The sequence below is a fragment of the Cuculus canorus genome, chromosome 24, assembly GCF_017976375.1.
Source record: "Cuculus canorus isolate bCucCan1 chromosome 24, bCucCan1.pri, whole genome shotgun sequence".
NCBI classification, from domain to species: domain Eukaryota; kingdom Metazoa; phylum Chordata; class Aves; order Cuculiformes; family Cuculidae; genus Cuculus; species Cuculus canorus.
The window spans coordinates 6,965,212-6,989,306 of NC_071424.1; the positions used below are offsets into that span (position 1 = coordinate 6,965,212).

The window sequence follows — 24,095 nt, forward strand, 5'->3', positions numbered from 1 at the left end:
AAGCCATGGTCTTCCTGAGCACGTGCCCGAGTGTCTGTCCTGCGGGCAGGATCACGGGTACTCCAGCAAGCGCCACAGGCCAGGAGTCCCTCCGCCGTGGGCCAGCGCTGCACCCTCCAGGAAGCCAAAGGGTTTCTCGTGGGGTGCTGATGAAACCCCACCCGAGAGGACAGCATCACAGCGCGGCATGGAGATACCCCAGGCATGCCAACACCAGCGGACTGAGGAATTCTCCCGCAATCCTGCCCTGCTCCCTCGGCATCTGCTGCTACCTGGCATTAGGTCTGAGGGCAGACGGCCACAACCCAGCTGTGGGACCAGCCTTCGTTCTTACGGTCTTCCTACCCACACCTTGTGCCACTCTGGGGCTCTCCAGGAGCTGCTCGCAGAGCCCCAGTGAGCCCTGGGAGGGGACGGGGCAGGGTGCACTCCACCACCGCTGCTCCCGAGGGTGTGCATGGCCAGCAAGCCAAGGGCGATGGTCTAGGAGGCTCCTTCCTGTGTGCCGGCACGCACAGGGGCACGCTGTGCCAGAGCCCTGCACTGGAGCAGAGGCTGCGACGCTCCAAAGGCTCCTGAAGCCGTGGGGTGTGCAGCAGGGAACCAGACTCAGCAAGCACGGCTTTACAGGCGCGTGACTTGAGCGAGTCCTACAGCTCATTCCACCTCTCCAAACCTCCCCTGCAGCCCCAGCTGGGGCAAATTTCTCCCCTTCCTCCCCGCAGCAAAGCTCTGCTCAACACACCTAGAAGGCATCTTCAGCCAGCTCTCAAAGCCCTAGAGAAGCTCCTGGCCCCCTAAAAGGGTGGCCTAGGCAGGGAACTTGAGGGACCGGACACACCAAGGCTCCCTGCCACCAGGGCTTGACACCCAGCTCACCCAGGTACCAGGAGCAGCACAACAGCTGCACAGAGCTCATTTGCCACCTTCTCATGCCAGCTTGCCAGACCAAACTGAGCTCTTTGGAGCGGCAAGACCCCTGCATTCCTCGCACTGTCAAGCCCACTGACCGCACAGGTGCTGCCGGATGGGACGCAGGGGAGAGCGTGTGGCAGTGGGAAGCAGAGGGCTCCCGAGGCTGATGTGGTTTCCTAGAGATCAGCAGGATGGGAAACACGAGGGCTGGGCACGCCCGTGCCAAGACCCAGTGGCGTGACTCACGAGGGCTCCACGGATCCCAAGATCAGAGGCAGGGCCAGCACCGGTGGGGCAGCGCTCCTTGCTCGAATGGGAATCCAGCACACACACAATGAGCTCTGGATCACACAGACTCAGGGATCAAACCCACCCGGATAGCAAGATGCAGGCAGCCATGGGTTGAAACTCACATAAACCCTGTGGCGGCATCCTTGGAGGACCCTCCTCAGCAGGGCCCAAGACCTCGGAGAAGCTCTGGATTTGAAGCCTCCTGCCCAAAGTGCAGGCAGCGCCACAGCCCCTGCGCACAGCACCTCCACCGTGCCTCCCCTGGGCCAGCCACCTCGACGGCACCCGGCTGGGCAACCTCCAGCATCTTTGGCTGGGAGTAGAGACCAGGGTTGACTGAAAAGACATGCTAGGGAGGATGAGCTCAACCGCCACCTGCCACTCCTCCTCGTGATGAGGCTGGAGCCAGGGTGAGAGGTGGCTGTGTGCCGGCCCTCGGGCTGGATGACAGCGCCTTCCACCCCACTGAGGCCCATGGTGCCTTCGGCCTCCGCATCCCTTGCACATCCTTGCACATCCCTTCTCCCTCACCCTCAGCATCCTTTGCACATCCTTGCACATCCCTTTGCCCTCACCCTCGGCATCACTTGCACATCCCTTCACCTTCTCTCTCAGCATCCTCTGCACATCCCTGCGCCTTCTCCCTTGGCATCCTTGTGCATGCCCTCGCCCTCTCCCTTGGCATCCCTTGCACATCCCTGTGCTTTCTCCCTTGCCATCCCTTCACCCTCTCCCTCAGCATCTCTTGCACACCCCTGTGCCTTCTCCCTCGGCATCCCTGCACATCCCAGCACCCTTGGCACCCTTGTGCAACCCTTCACTCTTGCCCTAGGCATTCCTTGCATATCCCTTCATTCTTGGCATCCCTTGCACATCCCAGCGCCTTCTCCCTCCACGTCCTTGTGCATCCATTCTCCCTCGCCCTCAGCATCCCGTGAACATCCTTGTGCCTTCATTGGCATCCTTGTGCACCCCTTCTTCATTGTCCTTAGCATCCCTTGCACATCCCTTTCTCCCTCACTCTTGGCATCCTTTGCACACCCCCGCACCTTCTCCCTCAGCATTCCTGCGCCTTCTTCCTTGGCATCCCTTGCACACTCCTTCACTCTTGGTGTCCCTTGCACACCTCTGTGCCTTCTCCCTCAGCATTCTTGTGTATCCCCGTGCCTTCTCCCTCGGCATCCTTGTGCATCCCTGCACCTTCTCCCTTGGCACCCCTCGCACACTCCTTCGCTCTTGGCATGCCTTGCACATCCCTTACCCTGCAGCATCCCTTGCATGCTCCTTCTCCCTTGGCACCCCTGTGCCTTCTCCCTCGGCACCCTTGTGCATCCTTGTGCTTTCTCCCTCAGCATCCCTTGCACACCCTTGCACATCCCTCCTCCCTCAGTGTCCCTTGCACACTCCCTCTCCCTCAGCATCCTTGTGCATCCCTGTGACTTCCCCCTCAGCACCTCTTGCAGACTCCTCTGCCCTCGGCACCCCTTGCACACCTCTGTGCCTTCTTCCTTGGCATCCTTGTGCATGCCAGCACCTTCTCCCTCGGCACCCCTTGCACATCCCTTCTCCCTCAGCATTCTTGTGCACCCCTGCACCTTCTCCTTTGGCACCCCTTGCACACCCTTGCACATCCCTCCTCCCTCTGCGCTCCTTGCACACCCTTGCACAGCCCCGCGCCTTCTTCCTTGGCATCCTTGTGCATCCCTGTGCCTTCTCCCTCAGTATCACAACACCTTTTCCCTTGCACATCCCTCCTCCCTCTGAACCCCTTGCACACCCCTTCTCCCTTGGAACCCCTTGCACACCTCTATGCCTTCTCCCTTAGCTTCCTTGTGCATCCTGCTCCTTCTCTGGCACCCCTTGCACACCCCTTTTCCCTCAGCATCCTTGTGTATCCCTGTGCCTCCTCCCTCGGTATCCCAGCACATTCTCCCTTGCACACCCTTCCTCCCTCTGCATCCCTTGCACACCCCTTCTCCCTCGGCACCCTTTGCACACCTCTATGCCTCCTCCCTTGGTATCTTTGTGCATCCCAGCACCTTCTCCCTCGGCATCCTTGTATATCCCTGTGCTTCCTCCCTCGACATGCCAGCACCTTCTCCCTTGCACGCCCCTCCTCCCTCTGCACCCCTTGCTCACTCTTGCACACCCCTTCTCTCTCGGCACCCCTCGCACACCCTTGTCCCTTGGCACTCCTTGCACGCTCCTTCTCCCTCGGCATCCTTGTGCATCCCTGCGCCTCCTCCCTTGGTATCCCAGCACCTTGTCCCTTGCACACCCCCCTCCCTTGGCATCCTTGTGCATCCCTACGCCTTCTCCTTTGGCACCTTTTGCACACTCCTTTGCTCTTGGCACCTCTCGCACGCCCTCGCACACCCCTCCTCCCTCTGCAGTCCTTGCACACCCCTTTGCCCTCGGCACCCCTCGCACAGCCCCGCGCCTTCGCCCCCGGCATCCTCGCGCATCCCAGCGCCCCCCTCCCCCCCGCCCCGCACTCACCGAGCATCTGGCTGAAGAGCAGCTGCTCCAGGTCGCCCAGCACGGTGACCACGAGCTCGGGGTCCACCTTGAGGTAGGGCTTGTCGGCGGGCGCGGGGCCGGCGGGCGGGGCGGCGGGGCCGAGCGGCCGCACCTCGGCGCAGGGCCCGCGGGGGATGCGGCTGGGCCGGCGCGGCGGCAGCAGCGAGTGCTCGGAGCGGGACAGGCTGCGGGACATGCCGACCCCGCCGCCGCCGCCGCCGCCGCCGCCGCCGCCTCCCGCCGCCCGGGACATGTCGTCGCTCCAGCGCGGCTCGCAGAGCTGCCGCTTCTTCTCGGCGTCGGTGAGGAACGCCAGGTTGGTGAGCGACTTCTGCTTGCGCAGGGCCGGGCCGGCGGGCGGGCGGCCCTCGGCGCTGCTCGCCTTGAAGACGCGCAACTCGGCGCCCCGAGCGGCCGCGGGGGCCGCCGCCTTGGCTCGCTTCGGCGTCACGGAGCCCTCGGGGCCGCGCCGGTACCCGCGCTCCTCCTCGCCCGCCTCCGCCTCGCTCTTGAGGTTGGCGCCCAGCATCCCCGCGCTGCGACCATTTAACCCGCCGGGCGCTGCTGCTGGTGCTGCGGCACCGCGAGGGAGAGACAGAGAGAGAAGGGAGCGCCGTCAGCGCCCGCCCCACCGGCGCGGGGCGGGGATGGGGGGCGCGGCACCACCACCCCCCCGCCGCCCCGCTCTGCCGCCCCCCCGCCCGCCGCCAACCAGCGGAACGGCAGCGGCGAACAAAAAGGGCCTCCCCGCCCTCCTCCTCCCGCCTCTCCTCCGAGCGGGCGGGGCGGGAAACGGGGAGGGGGGAGCGAGGGGGGGGGGGGGCGCGGGGCGGGGCTATATGGGACCCCGGGGGCAGAGGGGGCGTGTTGGACCCCCAGGACCGTGGGGGAGCCCGGCGGCAGCACAGCCATGCGGGAGCACCAGGACTGTATGGGACCCCGGGACTATATCAGACCCCGGGAACGGTGGGGGCATGTGGGACCCCCAGGACCATGTGGGACCCCCAGGACTTATACGGGACCTTGGGGGCATCAGGAGCGTGTGGGACGCCCAGACCTTTATGGGACTCTGGGAGCATCGGAGGCATGCAGCACCCCGGGGCTGTGTGGGACCTCGGGGGCAGAGGGGCCATGCAGGACCCCCAGGACTATATGGGATCCCGGGGGCAGAGGGGCCGTGCAGGACCCTGAGGGTAATGTGGGACCTCAGGGGCAGCAGAGCCATGTGGGACCCGCAGGACTATATCAGACCCCGGGAGCAGTGGGGGCACATGGGACCCCCAAGACTAAATGGGACCCTGGGGGGGAGCAGAGCAGTGCGGGACCCCCAGGACCATGTGGGAGCCAGGGAGCTGCAAAGCCATGTGGAACCCCCAGGCCTATATGGGACCCTGGGGGCATCAGGGGCAGGCAGGACCCTGGGGCTGTGCGGGACCTCCAGGACAATATGAGACTGCAGGAGCAGTGGGGGTATGCAGGACCCCCAGGACTATATCAGCCCCAGGGGGCAGTGGGGGCATGTGGGACCCCTAGGACTATGGGGGAACCCAGGGGCACCAGAGCCATGCAGGACCCCCAGGAATATATGGGACCCCAGGGGCATGAGGGGTGTGCGGGGCCCCCAGGACTATATGGGACCCCGGGGTCAGGGGGGCTGTGCAGGACCTTGGGGTCATGTGGGACCCCAGAGGCAGCAGGAGCATGAAGGACCCCCAGGACTATATGGGACCCCAGGGGCAGTGGGGGCATGTGGGACCCCAGGACTATATGGGACCTAGGGGGCATCAGGGGTCTGTGGGACCCCCAGGACTGTATGGGAACCTGTTGGCAGCAGAGCCATGTTGGCAGCAGAGCCAGAAACCCTGGGGTTGCGTGGGACCTCGGGGGCAGTGGGGCTTTGAAGGACCCCTAGGACTATATAGGACCCCAGGAACAGCGGGGCATGTGGGACCCCCAGGACTATATGGGACCCTGGGGGCATCAGGGGCATGCAGGAACCCCAGGACTATATGGGACCCTGGAGGTCAGAGGGACTGTGCAGGACCTCGGGGTCATGTGGGACTTCAGGGGCAGCAGGAGCATGCGGGACCCCCAGGGCTATATCAGACCACGGGGGCAGCAGAGCCACGTGGGACCCCTAGGATTATATGGGACCTCGGGGGCAGCAGGCCTGTGTGGGATCCCCAGGACTATATGGGACCCTGTGGGGGAGCATGGCTATGCGGGACCCCCAGGACTATATGAGACCTTGGGGGCATCAGGACCATGCAGGACCTTCAGGACTGTATGGGATGCAGGGGGCAGCAGAGCTGTGTGGGACTCCCAGGGCTATATGGGACTTCGGGGGCAGTGGGGCTGTGAGGGACCCCCAGGGCCATGTGGGACCCCCCAGGACTACATGGGACACCAGGGGCAGTGGGGGCACGTGAGACCCAGGACTGTATTGGACCCTGGGAGCAGCGGGGGTGAGCGGGACCCCGTGGCGAGGGTGAAGCTGGCAGGCACGGTGCTGCAAGCACCCCGTGGGTACCAGAGGCATGACCTCACGTCAAGCTCATCTCAGCCGCCGGCGAGGATGCAGCGGGTGCTGGGGGGCAGTGGGGAAGGCAGCGGGGTGCCCCCCAGCACCCTCCGTGGGAAGCACCCCCGTAGCCCCCCGCCCTGTCACCGCACACCCAGCCCCAAGGGTGCAAAGCTCCTTCTTTCCCCCAGCGGTGACCCCAGGAGCCCTCGAGGGACCCTGTGGCCCCCAAACCCAGCGGGGCCCCTCCAGTGATCTGGAGGAATTAAGGGGTTGGGGGAAAGAGGGGGAGCAGGATCTGGTTATCATCAGTTTTCATTAATTACCCGTCCCTCGGGAGGGGTGAATTAAGTCTATTTGGTGACCTCACGCAGGCTGCCATGGCAACCGCCGGAAAATATTGCATTAGAGCCCATCACTCCGCTGCCGAGATAAGAGCCGGGAGAGCCAGGGCCGGTGCGGGACCCCAGCCCGGCCCCCGCGCGGCAGCATGGCCGCCCCGTGGGGTTCAGCCTGTGGGGATGCTGAGGAGCCCCAAAAGAACTCAGCCAGGATGGGCCAGCCAAAGGTGCCCCAAAAAACAGATGTTTTGCACTAAAAGATGCTGCTGGGGCAGGATGAAGCTGCCCGCTGCACCACAAAGCTGCTCTGATTTTGGGGGGCTGTTGGAGCCCTCACTGGGCTATGAGGTTCCTGGGCCTCCCAGTGTCCCCTGTCCCCTCCGGCCGGGCCGAACAGAGCCTCAAAAGGACGTGGGCCAGGGTGGAGGCGTGGAGCAAGGGAAAGGATCTGGCCCTTTCCCCAGCACCAAACCCGCTCAGCTCACCGAAGGCCTGGGACAAGGCGAGCAGGGCCGCTGCGCTGGGAACACGCCAGCCCAGCTCGCTCCCCTCCTGCTTTCTCCCGGAAAATCCTCCCTCTACCGCTGGTTCCATGCTTCCCAAACTGGGGCTCAGCATTGAACCCCGTGACGCTCTGCCTGGGCTGTGCTGGGAGCCCCTGGGGCTCTGACCGATTTCTGTCCCTTTGAATCACCCAGCAAAGCTCCCAGGTCTTTTTTTCCCCTTCCCTGCCCATCCCTGGAGCATCCCTGCCATCCTCCGCTGCCCTGGCAACCGCCACCCCAGCAGCCCTTCCACTCCAGATTTACGCCAAAGCAAGAGCCAGAGGGGACCAGGTTGTCCCCAACCTCGCGGGGGACTCGTTCACCCCCCGAGAAAGGGGATGCCGAGGCACCTGCCTCTACTCCAGCTTCCTGCCAGCCTCTTGGAAATGGGTCATTCCTGGAGCTCAACAGGAAACTGGGAAGAGGAGGGAAAGGAGCCAAGCAGGGCCATGTCCCAGCAGCCTCACTGGAAGGGATGGAACCCCCATGCCCGAGCCGTAACGGATGCCGACGTGGCTCCTGTGCCTGGGGAGGCCACGCCATGGCGTGTAGTTTTCTCCATAAGGGTCATGGCTACAGCCGTGCCATCCCTAGGGAAGTTGGGGAATCTCCCGTGGGGGGGGTGTTCCCCCCACTGCCCCACCAGCCAGCCCCAGTCTCCAGCACAGGGCTGTGGGGGCTGAGCTCCCGCAGGAGCCTCTGTCCCTGTCACCATCACGGCAGCCCCCCAGCAGGACCCCCCATCCCTGCCAATCCCCCTGGACTCACTTGGACGTCTGGGTTTGGGATCAGGATCAGGTCCTTCTGCGGAACCAGGGCACTCGTCACCCCGGGACGTGGTCCTCTCCTCCTCCTGGTCCTTCTGCATCCTGGGGGAGGCAGAAGCTGGTGAGGGTGGGGAGCAGGGGTGCATCGCAGGTGGCAGCCGGCTGGCAGCCCCCCGGAGAGAGAGATGCAGTGCCTCGGACTCTGCCAGGGTTTGGGGACACCGATCCCATGGCAAGGGCATCCCATCCCTGCCATCCCATCATGGCATCCCGGGCACCCCATTCCACTCTGAGCCCATCCCCTGCCCCACACCAGCTCCCATGGATGCCCCAGGAACGCCCGGCACCCCAGACCCAGTGGAAACCCTCCTTCTGGGGCAGAGCCCCCAGACCCAACCCCACCGTTCCCCACAGCCACCCCTCCAAGCCCACCCATCTCCCCTGTCCCTGTGTCCCCCTGACCCCATGCCCCCCCCCATCCCTGGGCACTCACCGGTACTGGAAGGGTGCCACGGTGGCGGTGACGGGGTGGCTGTGCGGGGGACCCGAGGAGAAGGTGATGGCCCCCGACCCGAACGCAGGGCCCCTGCCCTCCGAGCCATCTTGGGGTTCATCCCCTGTCCCCACCATGGCCGCCCCACCGCCCTTCCCTGGGGACACCCCCAGCCGCACCCCACCCCTGCCCTGAGCTGGGGGCACTTTGGGCAGCTCGGTGGTCCCCATCCCACTGCCTGCCCCCCTCTTCCTGCTGCCCCCCGCCTCAGGACACTTCCCAGGGGGCACCAGGGGTCTCATGGTGGCTTTTTGCCCGCTGTGACGGGGGATGCCAGGGCTGCCCTCCCTGCCCTCCGCCCGCTCGCGGCTGGCAGCTCTGCCAGCGCCTTTGGGCTTGAGGGTCTTGGGGCTGGGGGCCGGCATCTTCCCCGGCTGGGGGGACAGAGCTCTGGGGGCGACAGGGAGCCCCGGCGTGCTCGGAGGGGCCACAGCATGTGGCTTGCCGTGAGCCACGGCACGGGGCACCGGGATGGCAGAGGCGAAGTGGCTGCGGCCAGGCGGGTTGATGTTGGCCGTCCCGTTCATCCTGGCGAGGCGGCTGCTGGTGGGGCTGTAGGGGGAGAGGAGGGTTGATCAGGCCCCGGCAGGGTGAGGGGATGGGCATGGCATGCATCCCACATCCCCTTGGCCACACCAGACTCTAGTCCTGGCCCCCATAGACTGTTGGCGCTCAAGGACCCCAGCCTGGGAGGCAGCCACTGCATCCCACACCCCAGCATGAGGACATACGTGATGCCCACCAGGATCCACAGGGCTCGGGCATGTGTAACGTCCTCCTCCAGGGACCCTGTGCAGCAGCCCCATCCCCATGTCCCCATGTCCCCACAACAAGGTCTCTGCAGCAAGGCCACGCAGGCACAGACTCTCACCACAGAGTTGTGCCACAGACAGGATGGCCCCTTGGCCAACCCAAACCTTCTCCTCGTCCCCAAAACCAACTCCTGGATGAACAAGACCATCTCCTGGCCATCCACGACCAACTCCTGGTCATATGAGACCACTTCCCAGACATCTGAGACCATGTTCTGATCATCCAAGACCACTTCCAGCAGTATGAGGACCACCTTTGTCACCCTATTCCTCAGGCCATGACTGATGTCTGTGCCCCACTGCCACCCTCCCCACCCCTCAGTGTCCCCCCACATGGTGCGTACCACCCCATCTCTCCATCTTCCTGCTCACAGCTTGCCCCACAGTGACTGTTCCCGGCATCACCACCCAGACAGTGCTCCCATCCCCTTGCCTTGGTGTTTTGCTCCGTGCAGATGAGGATGGAGGCTCAGCGCACCTCGCCATCCCATCCTAAGCATCCGCAGGCGCGCAGGGACCATTGCTACCACCAGTGACAGGGATATCTACACAGTCACAGCGAGAAGCTCAGCCCTCCTGCAGGCTTTGCCTGGGCAGGCAGAGCAGAGCTCAGCGAGACAGTCAGCCACGGAGCAAAGCTCCGTCTCCAAACACCTCTTGGCCACCGCTTTCCAGGAAAAAAAACAACCCAAAACTCAAAAAAAGGGCTTTTTTTTCCAGGGGTTGGAGTGGTTTGAAAAATGGGAAGATGTGGCTCTGCAGGCGCCTGTGCCAACCCGTGCTCCCTCTCCCCACCACAGCTGCAGCAAAATGAAGGTCAAATAGGTGCTGGGTGCCATAAATCTCCCGGGACACACATTTTGTGGGTCACTCCAGTGTGGTTTCACTCACACATACACAAAGGAAAAACTCTGAGGAGAACGGCAGCTTTTTCGGGGTAGCTGAGCATCCTAAGAGGAACCATCAGCCCAAGGTTGGCCACGCGCAGCCCCGTCGCCCCTGGGAAGTTCCTCTCCGTCCGTGCTGGCTTCGGGACAGGTGGGTGCAGCGAGCACAAGTGAGGCTTTGTGTTCCTGCTCCAGTGAGCGCGTTTGGGGCCACACCGGAGATGAACAAAGCCGTTCCCAGCAGGCGGGTGGACGATGCAGCCCAGGGATGGAGCCGCACACAAGCCGCTCTGTTTGCAGCCCAGGGCCAGCAACCTGGCTACCTTTCAAACCACCTGGCTGAGACGGAGCTTCTCTGGAGCTGGAGAAAGGTTCCTGCCAAGCCGTGGGGTGCAAGGGGATGGTTCCACCCCCACCATGGGAACAGCCCTCGGGCTCAGCCCTGCACCCCTTGCATCTCCCAGCGGAGGGTGCTGCTTAAGCAAGGTCCAAAAATGCCCCAAACAGGCCCACGTTGCCTCTTCCCCAACCTACAGCTGCCCCAGGCCCAGCTCCCCTCAGGCTTTTGGGAGTCTGCAAGGATCAAGCCATGTCCCACATGGCCCACAGGAGCCCCCCAAGAGTGCCTGTAGCCCTGTTGCGGGTGAACGCACCCAAATTCCCTTTCGCCAGCCCCACATGAGCTGGATCACTTGATCAACAGAGCCACAGGTCACGGGGAGAAGGGCTGATGCGGCGAAGGAGATGTGATCATCACCGCGCCCCACTCCAGCACCAGCTGGGAGCTACAAAGCCCTTTTCAAGGCAGTTTTAATTAAGGGGAAGAGGGAATCTACACACACAGCTCTGGGCTTGCGCTCACTGGAGCCTTTGAAATGGCCAGGGAGGCTTTCCCTCTCCCCACACCCGGCTGAGACATCTCTGTCTCCACTTGCTGTGGTCGTGGCCCCGCGTCTCAGTGCTGGTGGGTGGAGGAAGCCTTGGGACAGGGTACCTGGGGGTCTCTGGGACAAATCCAGCCCTGAGCCACTGTGTGGGATGAGATGAAGATGGACACTGGGGCTCTGTGCCCATACACTGGCAAACACGGCTGGATCCAGCCCCAGTGTGCAACCACAGCCCCCTGTAAGGGGTGGCGCAGGGCGATGGAGCTGGGATCTCACCAGTGCTGGCACCAGTCAGCACCCAAGGGTGCTGCGGGCTGGGAGCTGTGTGGGGCTTTCCCTGCGCCCATGGGATTTCCTTGCACCCACCAAGATCACTCCTGGGAGTCGCCAGGTCTCAGCACCCAGCACCAACCAGGGGCTGGAGGCCAGCACATCCCCAGGCCCACCACACACCCAAGTCCCTTCTGCAGCCCACCCAACAGAAAATATCAGCAACAATGGGCTCCTCCCCAACCCTTCAGCCATTTCCCAGGTTGTGCCCCACAACCCACCAATTCTGCACTTTTTATCACTCTCTCGAACCCAGCTCCTGCCCCAGGGGTGCTGTGCCTGGCGGAGATGTTCATAGCTGCCAAATACCTTGTGCAAATGCCGACAGCATTGGCCGTCCTCCCTGTAAGCACAAAGACGCCCAGGATGGGGGTGAGACCCAGCAAAGCTCCAGCCTCACGGACACGAGTGGCTAAACCACCAGCCCCAACTCACCTATTTCACCCTCAGGGTCCCTCGCACAAACATCTCCAGCCTCGGGGCTGCTGCTGGTGGGTTTTCTCCTAATGCAGAGGCAGATCCTCTGCCCCTGCCTCCATAAGGCTAGTCTCGAGCTCCTCATCAACCAACTCAGAGAAAAACAATGTTCCTCTAGATTTATGCTACGACCTTACCTTCACTTGCACCCTCTAAGCATCATCAGCAACCAACAGCCCTCCGGTCCTGCCTGCTCGCCGGGCACGTGGCATTGGTGCTGTAACCAGGTTTTATAGATTTTTTTTTTCCAGTCTATTCACTTTGGGTTTCTTGCTGGTGGACACAGCTTCCATTTCTCCCCTCTGAGCCCACCAGCAGCCACGTGGCTGCAGCAGAAGCCAAAGCTGCCATGCTGGCCACAAAAAAATCAATCCTCCTCTTGTGCTCGCAGGGTTGAGGTTTCCCAGAAGATGCCGCTGCCTGCTGGGAGTCAGGCTCCTGAGCCGTCCCCTCTCCGCAGCACACACCACAGAGGGGGTCTGAGGACACCCATCGCTTTACGGCATCTGGTGAAGCATGAGAGACTCCTCCTCAGGCTTCACCCTGCTTTGGAGATGCTGGGGGCTTGCCCTGGGCTGGCTGAGGGGAGGTGTGGATGCAGTTCTGCTCCCCTCGGGCTGTAACACCAGACGGACCCTCGGGCTGGGATCCTGCACCAGAGACGCCACCGCAGCGAGGAACAGCAACTCTCACCAACTCCTCATTTCCCCCCATCAGCCCCAAGAGGAGCTGCTGCTGCGCCCACTACTCATTTCCTTCCATTTCATCACTTCTCATCCCATCATTTTATTAACTAGCACAAACTAAAACCATTCCCGGGAGAGACTTGTCCCGCTTTTCTTCCAAACAGGTTTTTCGCTGGCCTCCAGATCGCTTTCTACCCCATCCAAACACTGCCCCCAGGGACCACGTCGCACTCTGCGTGCTCCCCACGTGCTGTGGCAGCAGGAGAGCGGGCGAGCGCTCCATCCCGCTGGCGTCGTGCCGCTGCTTTGGCTAAAGCAGGTTACGGCTTGACCTACATAGACCCAGGCAGCTCCTCTGCAATTAGCTTGAAAGGGAAACTACTTTCTCCTTTAATGCAACCCGGCCGCAGGCCCTCCCTGTCCTCGGAGCAGCTCTCGGAAACCGTCTGCCGCTTCCCCTCTGGGCAATGTTAGCACCAGAAATTTGCACCTGATGCTTTAATCTTGAGACTTCCAGCCACCAGGTGGGGTTTTGGCCCGATATCCCCAGTTATCAGCTTGGGGTCGCTGGGTCTTGAAGCAAATACCGCAAATGCACACAAGGTATTTTAGCACCAGGGGATATTTTGGAGAAGCCGTGGCAGCACTGCGAGCAGCAAAGCCCTACCTGGGTGCTGGGAGTGAGCCTCTCTGGGAAGCCAGAGATACTCATCTCCCAGACGGGGGAAGGGTGCTCATCCCAGCTAACACCAGAGCTCAGGTCTGGAGCGCTGGGCTGGTATCTGCTGGATCCAGTGCTGAGCTTGAGTTTTCCCTGCATTAAAGACCTTTAAGTCCAGAGGCATGGTGGTTTCTGATCCCTTTGGGTGATGCCATCCACAAAGACATGGGTGTTCACACTGAAGGAAAATGGAACAGCCTCAGCCAAGCCGTGTCCTTCATCCCAGGACAAACACAACTCGGCACATCCCTGAAGGCATCTCCTTCAAAAAGGCATCTGTTGTGCTTGGAGCATGAGCTACTTCCTTGGCCCCGTGTCCAAATGCATCTCACACATGCGATTTTAGAAGGCAGAAATGAATACAGGGACCTGGGGCCAAAGTTTCATTTCATGTCCCTGTTTCACATGCGAGCAGTCACTGGAGCATCCCCAGCATCAAAGCAGATCCGCTTCAGAGCCATCCATCCCCCGAGCAGAGCTGGCGACAGCCACCCCCCAGCTCCTGGACCCGTGGGGCTGCGCTGCTCCCGACCCTGCGCTGGGGCTACACCGAGCAGCCAACACACCGGCTCCTCCACGATGCCTCGGATGGGTCCAATCTCTGGCTCTCCCATGGTCTCAAGAGAAAAGCTAACAGCTCTGCAGCATGTAGGGCTACAAAGATGATCAGAGGGCTGGAGCACCTCCCATATGAGGACAGGCTGAGAGAGTTGGGGTTGTTCAGCCTGGAGAAGACATTGGGGAGACCTTATAGTGACCTTCCAGTATCTGAAGGGGCTACAGGAAAGCTGTAGAGGGACTGTTTACAAAGGCATGGAGTGACAGGAAAAGGGGGAATGGCTTTACATTGGAAAAGGGCAGATTTAGACTAGACATTAGAAAGAAATTCTTCACAATGAAGGTGGGGAGGCCCTGGCCCAGGTTGCCCAGAGCAGTGGTGGCTGCCCCATCCCTGGAGGGGTTCCAGGCCAGGTTGGATGGGGCTTGGAGCCCCTGATCCAGTGGGAGGTGTCCCTGCCCATGGCAGCGGGTTGGGACTGGATGGGCTTTGTTGTCCCTTCCAACCCAAACCATTCTATGATTCTGTGATTCTACAAGCATTTCGCTCTATTCCTTAAGTGTTTGGGGGTGACTTTTGTGAACCAGACTAAGTTTGCTTCTCTCTTAGCTCTCATAGCTGAGAGATCCCTGCTAGGAGTGAAACTCTGCCCCACACCCCTGGGATAATTGTGGCAGGAGTCTGAGCGTGAACACTTAGTGATGCAAAAAAGGTATTAAACCCTTCAGTTGCTGCTGGCGTCTCGCTGCCACACCGTGCCTCGATTTCCCCACCCTGACACAGCTTCTGCTAGAGGTGAGGGAGCTGAAACTAGGCTGATAAATAGTTATAAGGGAGGATGGATCCTTCCCTGGATGTGCTGGGCTGCAAAACAGCTCCATAAATCAGGAGCCACCCCTGAGACACTCGCAGGACCGGCAGCACAGGAGAGCCAGGGGCTGCAGCAGAGCCAGCCGTGCCGGATCTCAACTGGGAGATGCTCGGGGGCTGCAGAGCATCATCTGTTTTTAAGGGTGAGGATGGAAGGGGGCAGCTCAAGGGAGAACCCCGGGGTGTGAACAGCTGAGAACTGAGGCCACGTCAAGGAACAGATCCTGGTTCTGTGACACTGGTGCCCCTTGAAGGGACACATCACGGTTCTGTGACACCAATGCCCTCGAAGGGACAGATCATGGTTCCGTGACACCGATGCCACTTGAAGGGACAGATCATGGTTCTGTGACACCAATGCCCCTTGGAACCGCTGCGCACATCTCACAGCCTGCACAGGATCCAGCACTGAGCTGCCTTCGGGGTGGCTGTGTGCCAGCGTGGCCTCCTCACCGGCACGCTTGGGAAGGATGACAAAGAAAAGGCTCCTTGTGACACAAGGGACATAAAACTTTCCTAAGAGAAACAGAGGGGGTAGAGGCAGAAAAGAGCCTTCAGAGGAGAACAAGCAGCCGATTCAGCTGCCAGCCCCGTCGCTCCAGCCCCTGCGCCCTGGCCGAGACCTGGCCTGCCTGCCAGCTGGTGCCACTGCCTGGGACATTGCCACCGTCCGCGTCACCGGGGCTCTGGGCTCGGTCCTTGCCCAGGGAGGCCTCACTGCTCCCTTCTCCCTGCCCCTCCAGAGGGGTGATGCTGTGGGTGGCTCATGTGGGTGGCAGGGGACAGGTTCCCCTGGGCACGGGCAGCAGGCGGGTAAGAGGATGGGAGAAGAGGTTTATGCAGCCCCAGCTGTGCCCTGGCTGCTACCCCACCATGAGCTGGGGGCTCTGGGCACTGCTAGGAGAGGAGCTGAGGGCTGGTCTGGGAGGAGAGGGATGGAAGCTGCCTGTTGTCAGAGCAAAGATGCCCAGCCCTGTAGCACTAAGCTCTGCTTTAGCCCCTTCAGGCACTTAAACCACTTTAATAAAACTATGCTCTGAGCGAAGTTTAGCTCTCAGCTCGACCGACCGCAGCAGCTTCTGCCACCAACAGCCCTGCGTGTGGCAGTGAAATCGAGCTCTGCCCAGGCTGGGTTTGCCTGGAGCAAATCCTGCCGCGGGAACGAGGATGGGACAGAGCTCCGGGGCTGGGGCGGGGTCTGTGCCAGGAGCCCCGAGGGCACCGGGGGCGTCCCGGTCCCTGGTCCCGACCACAGCTTCATTGTCCCCACGGCTCACCCTGTGCCACCCCCCGCCCCAGCCCGCAGCTCTGTCCCCGAGGCTGTCAGCCCGATCGGCGGCTCCAGTCCGCCGGAGGGACCCCCCCACCCGATCCCACCGCGCGGCCCCACGGGCGGGGCGGGGGCACGGGGCGGCCCCTCCGCGCATTCAGGAGGTGCCGGTGCTGGACAGCTCCGCCCGCGGCACCGCCCCCGGCCGGGACCGCCCCGGTGTCCCCATCACCCCCCGATGTCCCCATTACTACACCGTGTCCCCATCACCCCCCGGTGCCCCCGTCACCCCCCGGTGTCCCCATCATCCCCCGGTGCCCCCGTCACCCCCCGGTGTCCCGATCACCCCCGGTGTCCCCGTCACCCCCCGGTGCCCCCGTCACCCCCCGGTGTCCCCATCATCCCCCGGTGCCCCAGTCACCCCCCGTTGTCCCCCTCACTCCCCCGTGTCCCCGTCACCCCCCGATGTCCCCGTCACCCCCCGGTGCCCCCATCACCCCCCCGATGTCCCCATCACCCCCGGTGCCCCCGTCACCCTCCGGTGTCCCAGTCATCCCCTGGTGTCCCCATCACACACACTGGTGTCGCCATCACCGCCCAGTGCCACCGTCACACACCCCCCCCCCCCCCCCCGGTGTCACCATCCCCGCCCCGTGTCACCATCACCTCCCCTGGGGCTGGTGCCCCTCCCCCCCGGGCTGTGTCACTCCCCCTCCCCAGCCGGTGTCACCACCCCCGGGACGGTACCGCCTCCACCAGCCGATGTCCCCTCCCCAGCCTGTCTGTCCCCCTCCCCAGCCCGTGTCCTCTCTCCGGTTGCTGTCCTTCCCCAGCCCCTGTCTGTCCTCCCCCCCCACCCAGTGTCCCCCGCCCTGGGCCAGCAGTGGCCATCACCGCCCGCGCGGGGCTACCAGTGTGAGTCCCATGCCACCAGCACACGGGGGTCCCGGGGCCCCCCTGTCCCGCAGGTGCCGGGCTGTGGCAGCACCATCTGTCCCCAGTCCGCTGCCATCTGTCCTCCCGCACCGCTGCCTGTCTGCCCCCAGTGTCCCCAGCAGCCCTGGGGACCAGGGCAGGGCTGCCTGCCATGGGCTGACACCTGCTCAACCTCCTCCAGCCATTTACCACCCGGAACATGGGTTTGGGTTGTGTTTGGGGGTCTCCTTGGTCCCCACTCAACCCCTGTGCCGCTGGCGAGAGAAGCCATGAAGCCATCGGCAGCCCCGTTCCTCCTGGCACACTGGGCACCGCAGAGCCCAGGGTCGTTTTGTGACCCAGCACCACAGCCAAACCAGAACAACTCCCATTGCAGCTCCCGAAGGCTTCAAAACCTCCCAAAAAACCTACCCCAAAACCTCCCCAGAACCTCCCCGGCCCCTCAGTGCTGCCACAGAGCCAAGGAGCCCCTAGCACTGCATCCCGGCCGGATCCAGCCCTCAGCCAGCCACATCCTGAGCCTATATGCAGCTGATCGGATGGGTCATGTTTGGGGAAACTTCTGCCTAGGCCAAAACTCTCCAAAGCTGATGGCATAGTTTGTTCCTGCCACATCACAGACCTGCCCCTTGGTTCCCAGGATTTTAGGGAAGAGCAGATGTCGCAGTGTCTGCCTTCGCCTCTGCTACCGCTGTGTGCAAACGACTCCCCCCCGTCCTCAGCCCTGGAAGCCCAAGACGCGTTTTGGCTTTGCTGAGCAGGGTGGTGGGGAGAGGCAGCTGCGCAGCAAGGTTTGAGACTCATGAACTCAGCAGATGCTGTCGCCTTTGCAGGCAGACGCGTGCGGCGTGGTGGTCACTCATCGTCCCCATCCCAGCACAGGTGGTGGTGCATCCCCAGCACCCTCTGAGGAGCCTCTCGCTGTCTGACTTTTCCTCCCAACAGTCAGCTCTCCAAAGTCCACACTGGACAGTGACCAAAAAAGTCATTTTTCCCACCCAAAGCAGGTTAAGAATTCAAAAAACACCGCAGGGAGCTGGGGGTGGGCAGCGCTGGAGAAACAGCAAAGGGTTGGGCGTAACATGGTCCAAAGTGGGAGCTTTAACCCCGAGAGCAGACACACAGAGCCCAGGGTGATGCCCATCGCCACGTCCCTCGCTGCAAAGCAGCTGAGCTCCAAGCTGGGGCACTTTTAGACACCAAATCTGCTTTGGGTGATGAACAACACCAGGAAAAGTCAACTCATGGCTCTGATTCCCAACTGAATCCCCTAATTGCCCCCAGTACCCACCTAAGCGCCCCAGTCCCACTACGAGCCAAACTTCCCTGTCTGGTCTTACCTGGGCAAGCGGGATGAGCCTCCCCTCAGCCCAAGAGTCCCTTGTACAATAAATAAATCCACTGCTCTTGCAACCAGGACCCTTCTCAGCAGCGTTCGCCCTGAGAGCCCCAGTGCACCTCAAGGGAGTTCCCTTGGGACAACCAGGTGTTTGCAATGGAAAGCAAAAGCCATGGGGAGCCCTTAATGGGATGAGTGGATTTTCCAGTGAGCTGCAAATCCGCAGTGGTTGCTGACAAACACCTCCTTGCTCTGGTCCTGGGGGGTCACAGTGCTCCCTGCTCCGAGCAGGAGCAGGCAGGCTGCCCACCCACCACCACTGCCCGATCCAACTGACACACACCCCGGAGGAAGCCGTGTCCCTAGGGTTTATCAGAACAACCCTGATGCCAACGTCCCCAAAGAGCTGAGGTTTGCACAGGGGAAGAGGCGGGCAGGGGCCCTCCCTGACCCCAGCACCCTCCCATCAGCCCCAGAGCAGATGGTAGCTCTGGTCCCACCACCCTCTTACACCTGAAAGTAAACATCCTGCCTCTGAGGGATGCAGCTCATGGAGCCACCATGGGTCCATCACACCCAGAGGACACGGCTTTCCCGGAGGGGAGTGCAGGCACTGCTCGAGCACCATAGAATCATTGTATGTTATGGGTTGGAAGGGACCTTAAAGATCATCCAGTTCCCCCCCCCCTACCATGGGCAGGGACACCTCCCACTGGTTCAGGTTGCTCAAAGCCCCATCCAACCTGGCCTTGAACACCTCCAGGGACTGGGCAGCCACAACTTCCCTGGGTAACCTGGGCCAGCGCCTCACCATTCCCATGATGAAGAATTCCTTCTTAGTGCCTAATCTAAATCTTCCCCCTTCCAATTTAAAGCCACTAATTAAACCATTTCCCCTCTCCAGCTTAAAGCTCAAGCATCTCTTGAGCATTCCTTGAGCATCCTTTGAGCATCCCACCCGCCCACAGTGAGCAGCTCATGCGAGGATGGCACAGTCCTGCTGTCCCCTCACCCACATCCCCTGGGTCGGGAGCTCCAGCAGGGACCCAACACCCCAGGGGCAGCGGTGGAGGGCGCAGAGCCCGGTGAGGTGATGGACAAGGAGGGAAGGAGTGGATGAGAAGTCCTGACTTATTGCCTGGCCCTGAGCAGGGGGAGTTTCCGCTGCCGGAGGTGACGCCGCCCGGCTGCATCCGCACGCGCCCCACAGCCATGTCCGGTGGGAGCTGAGGATGAGGATGCAGGGACAAGTACAAATCCAACTCCTCCAGCTCCCATCTCCGCTCTTCCACAGGAGTAGGGGAATCCAGGCAAAGACTGGGAGGCGTAAACTCAAGCGCCATCCACCATTGCAAACCCACTCCCTGCAGCACAGCTGAGAACTTAGGAGACCAATTCCCACATCCCAGTGGTGAAAGGATGCCAGGCCACCCACCTCCCAGTTCCCCAACCAGCCCTGGGGATAGGTGCCTTGTCCCCAGCTCTCCCCTCCCAATGCGATGCCTTAGAATCATAGAATCATAGAATCACCAGGTTGGAAAGGACCCACTGGATCATCGAGTCCAACCATTCCTAACACTCCCTTAAACCATGTCCCTAAGCACTTCATCCACCCTTTCCTTAAACACCTCCAGGGAAGGTGACTCAACCACCTCCCTTGGCAGCTGTTCCAGTGCCCAATGACTCTTTCCGTGAAGAATTTTTTTCTGGGGTGCCTTGGAGCACCCCAACCCCTGGTGCCTACAGGGCAGCACCCAGGCTCCCGGCTTCATTCCCTCTGTGGCCAAATCCTGCCCCAGTGCACAGCAACGCGAATGGCAGGCGTGGCTGGGTCTGGCCCCAGTGCAGGCACTGCGGTGTAAATCCCAGCGGGTCAAAGCACCAGCGGGTGCTGGATGATGGTGGGGACACACGGAGACTGCAGGGCAGGAGCCAAGTGGCACTAGGATGTGCTACCAAGCCTTTTGGGGAAGGGGATTTGCAGGATGTGGCCTGTGATGAAGCAAGATGCAGCTACTGCGGGTGCTCACGGGAACCCAGCGCTGAGATGGGGTGACCCAAAGCTCCCCAAAAGCTCCCACAGGACAGCAGTGACGCTGCAGGTGGCTCAGGGACTCTGCTAGGCTGGGGCATCGACCAGGCAAGCCTGAAGCCGAATGGGGGGCACCGTCCCAGCAGCGGCTTCACCCCAGGTTCAGGCCCCACAGCCTCACCGACCCCCCCTGGACAAAGCAAAGCTGCAAAGCCCCCCGAGGCCTCTCCCCTGGTTAACCTTCAGCCAGCAAAACTCCTGCTTTCTCCAATTACTGTCACTTCCCGTGACAGTGACAGTCAGTGCCAGGGACTCCTCCAACCCCTCTCCCCCCAAACACCCCCTAATCCAGTTAATCCAGCAGCAGCACCCAGTGTCCATCAGGCCACCTGGACCCTGTGGTATGGCTAGCACAAAGCTCGTTAGAAGCTGTGTGCTAATGAGCAGGGCTCAGACCATGCCAGCAAATGCGCCAGGGAAGATAACAAAGTGTGCTGGGCCAGGTTGGTGGCCTATCCATCACCTGGGAGCATTCGAGAAGGACCCAATTTGCCAGCCTCACTGCTGCCTGTGCCTCAGTTTCCCCACATGTTCCCATCAGCTGTGTTAGTTCCCACAGTCGATGACTGCCCTGGCAGGTCCCAGTCCCTGAGCCGTGTTTCTAGAGGCTCACACTCCTCTGGCCTTGGTTAGGGCTTGGGGGCCAACCCTGCCCAGTGGGGACAAGTGGTGACATGAGCTGGGGTGTCCCTGGGACAGAAGGTGCAGACGGCAGAGCCAACTCTGTCCTGGCTGCCCTGTTCCTGGGGACTCATCCTCATCCCAGCCTGGTTTCCCCGCTGCTCAGGGTGCAAAGGGTTGCAAGAGGACAGCATGGGACATCCCTGGCTGCCACCCAATAGGTGACGTGGGGCTGTCATCCACCCACCAGCAGAGACAGGAAGGTGTTGCCACGGCAGTGGGAATGGGTGCTAATGAGCCCCAGCCCCTGCTGGTGCCCCGTCCCACGCCAATGTCCCCATCACACACTGGTGTCCCCACCTCTGCCCAGTGTCCCCATCCCAGGCTGACGTCCCCATCACATGCTGGTGCCCCCACCGCTACCCAATGTCCCCATCCCAGGCTGATGTCCCCTGTCACTGTGCTGGTGCTGGCGCTGGGAGCAAATGCAGGCGAGGCATGTCCCATCAGATCAGTGAGCGAAAGCACTCTGTGATGGCGCTGAGCACCAGCAGGCGTTCTCCCTCCCACAGCCCTGCACGGGCTCTGGGCTGCCCAGGAAGGGGTAACACAGGCCCAGGCTGCTCGAGCTGGAGGCTTGAGCCTGGTGGCACTGACCAGCAGGGTGTCCAGGCCTGGTGGCACTGGGACAGGGTGGGGTGTCCAGGCCTGGTGGCACTGGGACAGCGGGGTGTCCAGGCCGGTGGCACTAAAACAGCGGGGTGTCCAGGCCTGGTGGCACTGACCAGCAGGGTGTCCAGGCCTGGTGGCGCTGGGACGGGGCAGGGTGTCCAGGCCTGGTGGCACTGGGACAGGGCGGGGTGTCCAGGCCTGGTGGCACTGGGGACAGGACAGTGCCTGACCCTGATGGCACTGAGGACAGGGCCATGTCCTGACCCATGGCAGCTCCAGCCAGGCCCAGGCTGGTGGCCTGGCCGGGGGTCTCAGTGGCCCCGTGGGGTCAGGGCTCCGACAGCCCCAGCTGGAGTCACCTGGACCCCTGCCCGCCCGCGGCCGAGGCCCCTCGTCCCCCAGGCCCTGCTCACTCTGTCCACAGGCGGAAACACCTTTTTCCTGTCCGTGGGGCTGCCGGGAGGGGGGTGACAGGAAAAACCCCGGTGTCCTGGTGCGTTATTTATAACCTGGTGCCAGCGGGGCTGCCCGCATCGCCCCACAGCGTCCCCGCTGCGCCCCGAGCCCCGCTCCAGCCTTCACAGCCCCAGCCCTGCATCCCATCCCAGTCCCCAACCCCATTGCCATCCCCACAGAATCACAGAATGGTTTGGGGTGGAAGAGACCTCAAAGTCCATTCAGTTCCACCCTCTGCCATGGGCAGGGTCAAATCCCACTGGACCAAGGGATCCCATCCCCACCCTCATCCATCTCCTCGATCCCATTCCTCTCTCCACAAACCAAGACCCGGCCTGGAGAACCCCCTGGCAGAGAGAGGAGGCACAACTCCTGCCTCAGTGACAACATTCTGCCCTGAACCGACACCAACGATCATCCAGCCCCACACTCCCCATCCCAACCAATCTCCCCCCATTCCAAACCCCCCAGCCCCTCAGGAGCTGGTTCCCTGTTCCAGGGATGAGCGGCAGGGCTGGATCCAGCCTGTGCCCACAGCCCAGGAGCCTTTTGCCCCGTCCAGTCCTCAAAAGACATTGTGGGGAAACTGAGGCACGGGACAAGGAGGACCCTGAGGTGGCAAGCAGGGCGATGGGGAGCTGTGGGGGACACACATGAGCAGAGCAGGCAGAGCAGGCAGCTCGTGCCCCCCCAGAGAGGTTACAAGCAGCCCCACACCCCCCGGCACATACAGTTACTCAGCGCCATGACTCAGCCAGGATCCGGCCCGGCCAGCCGGGATTTCCTGGCTCAGCTTCCCTGGCTGCAAAATTGGACCCCTCTGTCCAACCCCACCTGGTAAGGACACAGCCACCATCCCACTGTGCTGGTGTGCAGGGGGCTGTGACCCCTCTGGCAGCACCCAGTCACTCCCCAGCACTGGGGACAACAGTGTGAGTGGCTGTGGCAGAGCCTTGGGGAGCGCAGGCAGCACCCATGGGCAAACACTTCCTCGCCCAGGTTAGCCCAGTGGGGCATCCAGCAGGGGCGGCTGTGGGGCCAGCAGCGGGACCAGCAATGGGGCCAGCAGTGGGACCAGCAGTGGGGCCAGCAGTGGGACCAGCAGTGGGGCCAGCATCAGGACCAGTAGCAGGACCCGCAGCAGGACCAGCAGTGGAGCCAGCAGCGGAGCCAGCATCCTAGCATCCCAGCACACCCAGTTCCCTGGCTCTCCTCCCAGTTGTTTTTTTCCTAGGTGAAATCCAGGGAAACAGGAACTCCACTGTGGGGCTTCACCGCTTCCCTCTCGTGGGGCGGTGGCACATTAATGCCCTGTGGGAGACACGGCCCACCCTGAAGTCACCTCTAAGTTCTCCCCCTGAGCTCTGCTATCCCAGTTTGGCTGCAGGGCTGAGTGAAGCCAGGCTGCGATGCTGCACCCGGGGATGCTGGGGTGGCTGGGATGGCCAAGCATCCCCCGGGTGGTGGAGCACCCAGCAGGGAGAAGCCATCAGGCCCTTCACCATAAGTGAAAACAGCATTTTAAAGAAAGCCACAGTCCCTGCTGTCCCCACAGCAGCACGGGAACACAGAGCGTCTGGAATCCCGCAGCCCTGGGTGCCCACAGCCCTGCAGCACCTTCTCGTGCCTGAAATGAGAGCACCGACCTCCTCTGTCTGTTGAGAGGAGATGTGGGGCAGCACGACACTCGTTTCCCCAGCCCAAGCCAGCTCTCTGGAGAACCATCACCCCTTTTGGCAGTCCCCGTGCCTCAGTTTCCCCCTGTCATCCTTTGTTGGCACTGGGGTTTGTTTGGGCAGGCGAGGCAGAAGGAGGCAGCACCAGCCCCTGCCTCCAGCACCGCGGTGGCTTCCCGCAGCCCCCCTCTGCTGGGAACAGGGGGTGACTGGGGGACACCCATGGCCACTGGGACATGGGAACTTGCCAGCCCGGCCACACTGTGGCCCCCACTGCCAAAGCAGTGTCCCCGTGGAGAGGCAAGGACACAGGGGGACACAAGGGGCTGCCCCAAGTGTCAGGCGGTGCCA

The 24,095-nt window shown here is 62.2% G+C and overlaps 1 protein-coding gene across 3 annotated transcripts in view; it reads right to left on the bottom strand.

The window, feature by feature from the left end:
• NAV1 (neuron navigator 1) overlaps positions 1-24,095 on the bottom strand; it is an 86,523-nt gene that overhangs the window by 61,624 nt on the left and 804 nt on the right. For all 3 annotated transcript variants that reach the window (XM_054087283.1, XM_054087284.1, XM_054087285.1), the window contains 3 exons: positions 8,394-9,005; positions 7,902-8,002; positions 3,706-4,299 (listed from right to left, as the gene is read on the bottom strand). In XM_054087283.1, the coding sequence (XP_053943258.1) occupies positions 3,706-4,299; positions 7,902-8,002; positions 8,394-8,980 (1,282 nt within the window). In that variant the 5' untranslated portion in view covers positions 8,981-9,005. Of the gene's footprint in view, positions 1-3,705; positions 4,300-7,901; positions 8,003-8,393; positions 9,006-24,095 lie in introns of those variants that run through there.